This window comes from Palaemon carinicauda, unplaced genomic scaffold (assembly GCF_036898095.1).
Source record: "Palaemon carinicauda isolate YSFRI2023 unplaced genomic scaffold, ASM3689809v2 scaffold505, whole genome shotgun sequence".
Taxonomy (NCBI): Eukaryota; Metazoa; Arthropoda; class Malacostraca; order Decapoda; family Palaemonidae; genus Palaemon; species Palaemon carinicauda.
Genome location: NW_027171768.1, coordinates 29,086 through 40,000, shown reverse-complemented (window position 1 = coordinate 40,000; position 10,915 = coordinate 29,086). Strand labels below are relative to the sequence as shown.

Here is a 10,915-nt window from a genome sequence, read left to right as displayed (position 1 = left end):
TCATTGATATAACCTATGATGCCATCCAACAACATACTTATGAAGAAATAAATTACCAGATGGAAACAAATAATAGACCCAAGAGACTCTACCCGGACCTACATAATTTTAGGGAAGAGCATGAACAAGAAAAAATAGAAAAGAAGGATATAGTCTGCAATATGCTGAAAAGAGGGAATTGCAGATTTGGCGAAAGATGCTACTACAAGCATCCAAAGATATGCCATAATTATGAAATATATGGTATATTTAGACGGATATGGAGACGAATGCAGAGATCTCCATCCAAAAATATGCAAAAACCTAAAAGAAGGAAAAGGATGCATTTACAACAAAAAATGTCGATATATGCATCCTGCAACCATGAATGAAAGTAAGAAAACTCAGCAAACTGAAAAGAAAAATGAAAGCAAAAAAGAAACAAAAAAAGAAACAAAAAAGCAGGCCGTGTATATACCGCGCTTTGAACCAAGAGCCCCAAGATATGAGGCCTTTCAACCTAAACCGGCACATGTAGAACCCAACTACAAAGAATGCATCTATAATGCCAGGGGTTGGTGCAGATATGGGGACAGTTGCAGGTATACACACACAAATAAATATGAAGGCGAAAGAGCAAATATAATAGAAAAGTTGGATTTTTTAATGGCAGAATTCCGGGAAATGAAGAAAAGAACATCATATCAGAACAGGAAGGAAGCATGGGAGAATCCATATTATTACCAATATTAAATAATGGAGATGAAACACAAACCATAATAGTAATGAATGCACAGGGTTTAGTCACGAGTAACTCTAAAAGGAAAATAGAGTTCTTAGAAGAACTAACCCAAATTGAAAAAATAGATATATTAAATATAAGTGAAACATGGTATTCCCAAGAGACTGGCAGTGATGACCAGATAAAGGGTTTCCAAACTTATAGATCAGACAGAAAAAATAGGAATCAAGGGGGAACCGCAATATATGGAAGAGACATAAATCAAGGAAAAGTATGTGAAAAATACAGCAACACAGAATGTGAATTGATTGCGGTAGAATTTGAATTTGAAAAACTAATGAATATTGTAGTTTACAGACCCCCAAACACTAAGGAGTTTGACATAATAATAGAAAAAATAGATGGTATATGTAGAAACCATAAAGACTGGAATATACTCCTATCCGGAGATTTTAACTTTCCTTTCGTGGATTGGAAAGAACGGATAGAAGAAAGTGGTTGTATGTATACATATAAAAAAGATAGTAATAGTAGCGCAGAAGATAAGAGGCAATTTGAAAAGCTTCAAGATATGCTATTAGAACATAATATGCAACAAATAAACCACATTCCAACAAGAAAGGTAAATGTCCTAGATCTAGTATTTGTGAATGAGGTGAATTATGTTAAAGAAATAATAGTGTATAACACGGGAATTTCAGACCACAATGTCATAGAATTGATAGTTCATTCCAAAGCAAGTGATCACAGAATTAATAAAAACACAAAACTTTGGGAAGGATATGGAAAATATAACTTTTACAGTAAGAATATAAAATGGTCAGAAATAAACGAAGAACTGGATAAAGAATGGAAAAATGTATTTATAAGTGATAATATACAGGTAAATACGGATATACTGTACAAAATACTGGAGAAAATTGTTGAAAAATATGTACCGAAAAAAAACAATAAACAAAAGACGTGCATACCAAGAGACAGAAGGATCTTATTTCAGAAAATTAAAAAGTGGAAGAAAAATCTTGCAAAAGAAAAAAATGTGTGGAAAATGAGGGAAATAAAATGTAAGATAGAAAATGCAGAACAAAAGATTATACAGTCGAAAGAAAATGAAAAAAGGGACTTAGAAGAAAGGACACTTCAAAATATAAAAAGAAACCCCAAAGTACTTTACTCCTATGCAAAAAAGATGAATAAAAGGAGAATAGAAATAGGCCCTCTAAGAATTGAAGGACGGCTAACGAATGAAAAAAAGGAAATATGCAACATATTAGCAGAAAAATATAAGAGTGAGTTCACGCCAAGAATTGCGAATGAGAATAATGAAACAGAAATGAGAGAAGAAAATGTTGAATATCTAACGGATATAGATATTAATGAAGCAGATATTGTCACGGCTATAAACGAAATTAAAAATGGATCGGCAGCCGGACCAGATGGAGTTCCAGCGATTTTGTTAAAAAAAACTGCAAACACTATCGCGAAGCCACTTGCAATACTGCTAAGACAGAGTATAGATATGAGCGAGATATATGTTAAACATAAATTAGCTTATATAACCCCTATCTTCAAAAGTGGATCAAGACTAGAGGCAAGCAATTATAGACCTGTTAGTCTAACATCACATATTATGAAAGTGTATGAGAGGGTAATAAAAAAGAAAATAATGAACCATTTGGTCAAAAATAATTTGTTTAATATGGGTCAACACGGTTTCGTACCTGGAAAAAGTACACAGACCCAACTGATAGCTCACTATGAAAACATATACAATAATATGATATATGAAAAAGACACAGATGTGATCTATCTAGATTTTGCAAAAGCCTTTGACAAGGTAGACCATAACATATTGGAGAAAAAAATGAGAAAGCATAATATTGTGGGAAAGATAGGAAAATGGGTAAAAGAATTCCTGCAAAACAGAAAACAGATAGTGGTTGCAAATGACGAGAAATCAGATGAAGCCCAGGTAATATCTGGTGTGCCCCAAGGTACGGTATTAGCTGCACTGCTATTTGTTATTATGATCTCAGACATAGACTGTGATGTTGAAAACTCCGTAGTGAGAAGTTTCGCCGATGACACAAGAATAAGTAGAGAAATTACTTGTGATGAAGATAGGAACTCACTACAAAGAGATCTAAACAAAATATATGAATGGGCGGAGATAAATAGGATGGTATTTAACTCCGATAAATTTGAATCAATAAATTATGGAAACAAAGAAGGAATGGTGTATGCATACAAGGGACCTAATAATGAGACAATCACAAACAAGGAAGCAATTAAAGACCTTGGTGTAATTTTAAATAGGAATATGTTATGCAACGACCAAATAGCAACACTGTTGGCTAAATGTAAAGCAAAAATGGGAATGTTATTCAGACACTTTAAAACAAGAAAAGCTGAACACATGATTATGCTTTACAAAACTTATGTGCGTAGTACACTCGAGTACTGCAATGTGATATGGTACCCACACTACCAAAAGGATATTGCGCAAATAGAGAGTGTACAAAGGTCCTATACTGCTAGAATAGAAGAAGTTAAGGACCTTGATTACTGGGAAAGACTGCAATTTTTAAAACTATACAGTCTAGAAAGGAGAAGAGAACGCTACATGATAATACAAGCATGGAAGCAAATAGAAGGAATTGCTGAAAACATCATGGAGCTTAAAGTATCAGAAAGAGCAAGCCGAGGTAGATTAATAGTGCCAAAAAGCATTCCAGGTAAACTGAGAAAGGCGCACAGGACATTAATCCACAACGCACCAGCATCGATAATGCAGCGACTATTTAATGTGCTGCCAGCTCATCTAAGAAACATATCAGGAGTGAGCGTAGATGCGTTTAAAAATCAGCTCGATAAATACCTAAGATGCATCCCAGACCATCCAAGACTGGAAGATGCAAAATACACTGGAAGATGTATTAGCAACTCTCTGGTGGATATACGAGGTGCCTCACATTGAAGGACCTGGGGGAACCCAAACAAAAAATAAGGCAAAAAATAAGGTAAGGCTCTCTCTCTCTTGTCGAAGAGATAAGTGGCTGGATTTGCTATAGTTGTGTTTTGCATGGATGGTATGAATTCGGACACCGATTGTAAAATACCTCTGAATGTTCTAAAGTTGCCATATCGTTAGAAATATTCATGAAATCCTTATTAGCTTCATTTAATCTCCATTTAATGGTTAGTTTTTTATTTATTTCTATATCACCTTTACCTGATATACCATAATTTAATTAAACCTTCAATATATCATATGTTTAAATAATTTTAAGTAATTTGTTTCTACTTTGGTAACTGGCAACCCATCCTTTGATATTTCTGAGAAGTGCGTTAGCGACCTCGCTAGGAAATGAACGTCGCCAATTCACGCTTAGATATTTTGATTTCTTAACATAATTGATTGAAACGTTAAAAAATAAACTCGCAATCAGTTTACTAAATCATCACTAAATCATCGAAAGGGGCACTGATGCATAAGCTTTTTGCGTGAAAACTTTGTACGATAAAAAAATAAAAGGTAACTGTATTATTGGGGATTAATGACCGGGAAAATTCCTATTTCCGAATGTTTTTATGAATTATAACACAAAGTTTCATCTTCCTGTGTGATAAGTATTTGTAGTACGTCTATTATAAATGTAAAGTGAAAAAGAAGAATGATTTACCTTTCCAATGATACCATAAAAATTAATTGAATCGTACTAAATTGTTGATAATAAGAGATTTTCAAGGAGTCCATGCTCGGTTCATAGTCATTGTGATTCATTGAGCAGCACCACTTGGAGTAGCAGGTACTGTCTTTTCACCGGAGTAGAGATCTCCGGATGATCGGTAAGGGTTAAGAGAATCCAGACATTAATGTATCAAAAATATATATGGCTTATTTAAATATGAAAAACACGTCTAAATGTGCAAAATTTATCATTAATCGAATGCCAAGTAACAAACTACCAATTAGCTAGGATGGTGAAGATAGGTTGATTTCAATTCTAAGTACAAAACACCTGAATTATACAGGTTTAAGTACAGAAGAATTGTCATTGACTTTTATCTTTCTTCATGGCCAAGTAGTTTAGTCACTGTCTATACAAGCTTGCCTACCAGGGTTCGATTCCTGGCCGGTCATAAGCTCTTGTCTTTCTGTGATTTCGCCTGGGGCTCTGATCCCGAGGTCGTTAAGAGAATCCAGACATTAATGTATCAGAAATATATATGGCTTATTTGAATATGAAAAACATGTCTAAATTTGCAAAATTTATCAATAATCGAATACCAAGTAACAAACTACCAATTAGCTACGATGGTAAAGATGGGTTGATTTCAATTCTAAGCAGAAAACACCTGAATTCGACAGGTCTAAGTATAGAAGAATTGTCATTGACTTTTATCTTTCTTTGTGGCTAAGTGGTTTAGTCACTGTCTATACAAGCTTGCTGACCAGGGTTCGATTCCCGGCCGGACACAAGCTCTTGTCATTGTGTGATTTCGCCTGGGGCTCTGATCCCGAGGTCGTTAAGAGAATCCAGACACTAATGTATCAAATATATATATGGCATATTAGAATACACACACACACACACACACACATATATATATATATATATATATATATATATATATATATATATATATATATATATATATATATCTATAAATATACATTTATATATATATATATATATATATATATATATATATATATATATATATATATATATATATATATATATATGAATATATATATATACATATATATATATATATATATATATATATATATATATATATATATATATATATATATATATATATATATATATATATATATATATATATATCTATAAATATACATTTATATATATATATATATATATATATATATATATATATATATATATAAATATGTATATATATATATATATATATATATATATATATATATATATATATATATATATATATATATATATATACATATATATATATATATATATATATATATAATATATATATATATATATATATATATATATATATATATATAAATATATATATATATATATATATATATATATATATATATATATATATATATATATATATATATATATATATATATATATATATATATGTATATATATATAAGTTACTCTAGGTAAAGAAGATCGATTGGCGCAGACAAATTCAGCCTAAATGCCGAGCTTCTTATACGTATCTTGAATTTCCTGGAATTTAGACCATTTCATTCCTAAATCTATTTAAAGTAATGCATTCATATTTATATTTCTTATTATCCTTCTTCTTTATAATTGAGATTTATATATTTTCTACAATATCAAACCATCTCAAGACTCTTCAACCCATCAATTTCCCTATTCTAGTTTCTGAGCACTTATATTCTTTTCATACCACCTCATACTTCATACCACTCTTTATGCTTATTATATCATATATAATACACAGACACATTATTTTAAAAGCTTAAACCTTTTCTATTTTATTCAAACCTATCATCCACATTTCATAGCCATATTTGGTAGCTGGTTGAACATTCGTGGTGTTCATAGATAATTGAACACTCTTAATGTTCATAATAATTGAAGCCTTCTCTCAACCTTCACCACATACCTTTCTCGTGCCACTTAACTACCCTTTCTTCCACAGACCTTCCATTTTTGGAATCAGCTGTTCCCATTCTTCCCATTTTTCTTGATTTAAAAAAAAAATTAATTCACCCTCATAACCTCAACTTACTCTTATTGACTCTCAAAATTTATATTCTTACCAAAGTTTTCAAATTATTCAATACGTTTCAGGAGTTTCTCATTATTATACCCATTCAGCACTACATCATATAATATATTTATAGAAATATCTACTGTCTTCTCCAATTTTTGAAATTCTCAATCAACAAAGAAACTTTACAACTATAGAGAAATAACAACCCATTGTCTTAAGCTAGTTTTCCACAAACCAGTTACTCTTCGGTAAACATACCATAACGCATACTTCATTTTCAGTATGCGAAAGCGTTTCTTGGGTATCGGCAATCTTTCCTATTCTCTATAAATTCTCCAGCCCTCCATATTGCTGTCCCATCAATTTGGTTATATGTTTTCAACGTCAATTTATGATACGTGGATTTTTTTTCTCGTACTTTCAAAAGTTTTACATCATCATGATTCTTTTACTTAATTCCTGCGTTTTCTTACTTATTCGATACAAAATTCCTTCCCCTTTGATATTGAGTAGCCACATGAAAGCCTTTTATCATTCAAAGTTTCTTAATAAGCTTCTCGTTTGATAGGCACTCACAAAATAACCTTCACATTGCAGCATCTCACTTGGGAATTAACTGGGATTACATTCTTTTTCTTCTTAACATGCCTGACCTACTATATATAGTATTACAAATGACAGGACAAATTACACCCCGATCTTTTTTATGTTTTTCGTATTGTTTTGCTTATTCCTGAGTTCTTTCTAATCTAATCAATAATATAAACAGGAGTTTTTCTTTGAAGTATCCATATATTATTCTACTTTTTGACAAAATACCAAAGATATTTAGAATGTTTTTATATATTCAAATTTTTTATTTGAGCTCATAGTTACACAAGTTCATTAAACATCTTTATACTGATACATATCATGACACTGAAAACCATGAATCAATTCATTTATCAGAAATTGATATAGCAATCGAAGCATAAATATTACAGGTTATTTTTCATTACATACTATATATAGTAGGTCAGGCAGATATGAAGCCAAAATATGGAACGGACAGGAAAAATCTTAGAAAAGTATCACCCTACAGCAAATTGGTTGTTTCTTCGTTAGAATAAACTGCTTGTTCGCTATTTTCTGGTCCTTGGATGCATACCTCGTCGCTGGTGAAGTGACTTTCCAGCTAAACAATGCCTCGGTAGTTTCAAACTTTCAGTTCCCTGTTACTAACTGAGCAGAATGGACCAGCGTAAGAAGTAAGCTATTTTGTTTTTCATGTGTCTAAAAAGTTTATTATATAAGAGTAAATATTTTTCGGTTGCCCTATACTACTAGTGAATTTTCAGCTTACATGATATAAGACAAAACTCTCTCTCTCTCTCTCTCTCTCTCTCTCTCTCTCTCTCTCTCTCTCTCTCTGTATATATATATATATATATATATATATATATATATATATATATATATATATATATATATATATATATATATATATATATATATATATATATATATATATATATATATATATATATATATATATATATATATATATATATATATATATATATATATATATATATATATATATATATATATATATCCTTTTCTTTCTCTTCCTTTTCCTCTGGTTCTTTTGTCCTTTTACTTTATTATTGAAAATTCAAATTTTTCTTTTCATTAGTTTGAATCTACAGGAAATACTGGATATTTTAGATGAAAAGGAAAAGGATCCTGTTGCAATTTTTATTACTCTTCCCGAAGTTAGATAGGAATTTGATGAAGACTCGGCGACAGATGAGGGTGGCTTAGCTGACAATCTAAATTCTTATCAACTAAGAGCTTCTGCTGAAGCACTCTTTAATGATGGGAGAATCTTAGGTGAAGATGATGATGAAGCGGAAAACAGTAATGTCAATTGTGCAGAGGAGCAGCAGGAATCAAAGAAAAGGAAAAGAAGTCAAAAGACGTCTCTAGAATATAACTGAAAAAAACAAGTAATATTAAATTTTCAGTAAATCAAACACAGAATGATAAACCGCCACCTGTCATAGATTTGAAGGGAAAATCACCTGTGGAGAAATATGAATATTTCTTTGATGAAGATATAATGAACATGATTGCCAAGGAATCTTGCAGGTATGCTTGTGAGAAAAATGCACAGTTTACCATCTCTGTTTCGGAAATGCGAGTGGCCTTTGGCATTCTCATACTCTCAGGATACCACACATTAGCAAGTCGCCGCTTATACTGGTCTTTGGATGCTGATGTTGGAGTCGATCTCGTTGCTAAGGCAATGTCACGTGATAGATTTGAAGAAATATTACGGTTTCTGCATTTCACTGATAATCAGGCACTAAACAAGGATGACAAACTGGCAAAAATCCGACCTCTAATGAACCATTTGAACACAAAATTTGCCATGGCTTACCCTGTGGATCAACATATATCACTTGATGAAGCAATGATAGAGTATTTTGGTAGGCATGGATGTAAACAGTGCATTCGGAATAAGCCTGTGAGATTTGGATTTAAAGCTTGGTGCCTAAATTATCTTCTTGGATATTTAGCTACGTTTCATGTATACCAAGGGACAGCCTTCGGGTTGAATCGTCACTATGAAGAAAGGTTTGGAAAAGGGGGGCGGGGTACTTAGAAAAGTTTATTTGAAAAACTACCAAGTCATATCAAAGATATACCAGTGAGGTTTTACTTCGACAGATACTTCACAAGTTTACCTTTAGTAAATCACCTACGAGAGATAAACTATGGAGCAACTGGAACAGTAAGGGACAACAGAATTCCGAAGACTTGTCCTATAAACTCCACAAACTAAATGAAGAAGGTTTCTCGAGGAGATACGGATGTTGTGGATAGTATTCACAAGATCTTGTTGGTAAGCTGGAAGGATAATGCAGTAGTTTCAGTGGTATCAAATATTTCTCCTGTTCATTCTCTGGAAAGTGTATCTCGATGGTCAGCAAAGGACAAAAAGAAAATTAGTGTAAGTCGACCTTATCTCATCTGGGATTACAACAGGCACATGGGTGGCACTGATTGGATGGACCAAAATATCAATTGTTACCGTATTTCCATTAGAATGAAAAAGTGGTGGTAGCCTATATTTTCTTGGGTAATTGATGCAATGATTTCATCGTGTTGATGAAAGCAACCTTACACTATTGTCATTCTAGCGCTACAATGCAAGGACATACCTTCAGCAGGCAGAACCACGTGTGGGAATAGGCCGGCCAAGACAGTCATCCCGGGGTATTCCAGATGTACGTTATGACAATATTGGTCACCTCGTCGAGCCCCTTGGAAAACAGGCATGGAAATGTGCTCTATCTTCTTGCAAATCTCGTCCTTCGCAAGGGTGTATGTGTAATAGTTACAATAGTAATATTACATGTTTAAAACAAATGACGTAATATGTCATGTTGGTTGGAAGAGCTAACCGTGAGATTTGCTGTAGTCATTCAAATTGTAAGCAGGATGTATAATGCTAAGTTTACATTCTTTCTTAACGTCAACACATTGTCTCTTCGTGTGAAAGTTTGTGACGTCACCGGATGCAGGTGTCTTCCGATTCCGTCACTTGGTTAAATTAAAGCAAGCATACGATATTTGTGATATCGGTAATTTATTCAGTTCATATCTAAACTTCACCAGAATTGGTCATGTGGACCAACACAGCTTCCTCCAGTGATGGAGATGTTTAACTCAGTTGTTTATTGAATATAAAACTTAAAAACCATTAAGATGTATTCAGTAAACCATTTAAATACATCTGAAACAACTCATACTCAAATGTGTGCTTAAGACAGTAGCACACCAATAAATGGTGGCAGCGGTTAAACTCAAAGACAGCGGTTAAACTCAAAGACAGCGATTAAACTCAAAGACAGCGATTAAACTCTAAGAATTAGAGAAATATCTTCAAGACTTCAAAATAAAAGCTGTAATACCTGATAAAGATCTTCAAGAACTCAAAACTATCTACAAGAATCTACAATTTTGACTAAGTCCAACGGAAATGCTAACACCAACATATGTTAGTATACAAATTGAATCTTCAATCAACATCCTAGGAAACCCAAGGACTGGCGTTCAACAATTGCAAAACATATCCAGGAAGAACTACATTCAACAAGAAACTAGAACGAGACATCGCTAACAAAACATCAAGAGAGAGAGAGAGAGAGAGAGAGGACGTGTCGACTTCATATAAAGCTAAGTACAGAGATTTTGTATTCATTTCAGTTTGGGCAGTGAAGTGTAGTTATCACAAGTCGTTAGTCAATTATTACTGGGGTGAGTGAATTCCTAAACTTTGTTATAAGAAACTCCGAATTCTCATTTAGAATTTTTCTTTCTTTGTGCTAATTCCTTTTTCTTTCATAAACTCTTGGGGGGAAATGTGTTGGGATTAGTAACATTGTTGGG

General features: G+C 32.6%; 1 protein-coding gene across 1 annotated transcript in view; it reads left to right on the top strand.

Annotated features, from left to right (window-relative positions):
* LOC137637050 (piggyBac transposable element-derived protein 2-like) overlaps positions 1-8,949 on the top strand; it is a gene marked incomplete at its 3' end in the record, with an annotated part of 19,216 nt that extends 10,267 nt beyond the window's left edge. Inside the window, exon 2 of the mRNA XM_068369359.1 lies at positions 8,485-8,949. Coding sequence (XP_068225460.1) covers positions 8,485-8,949 — 465 coding nt within the window. The remainder of the gene's footprint in view (positions 1-8,484) is intronic.
* Between the last annotated feature and the right edge of the window lie 1,966 nt (positions 8,950-10,915).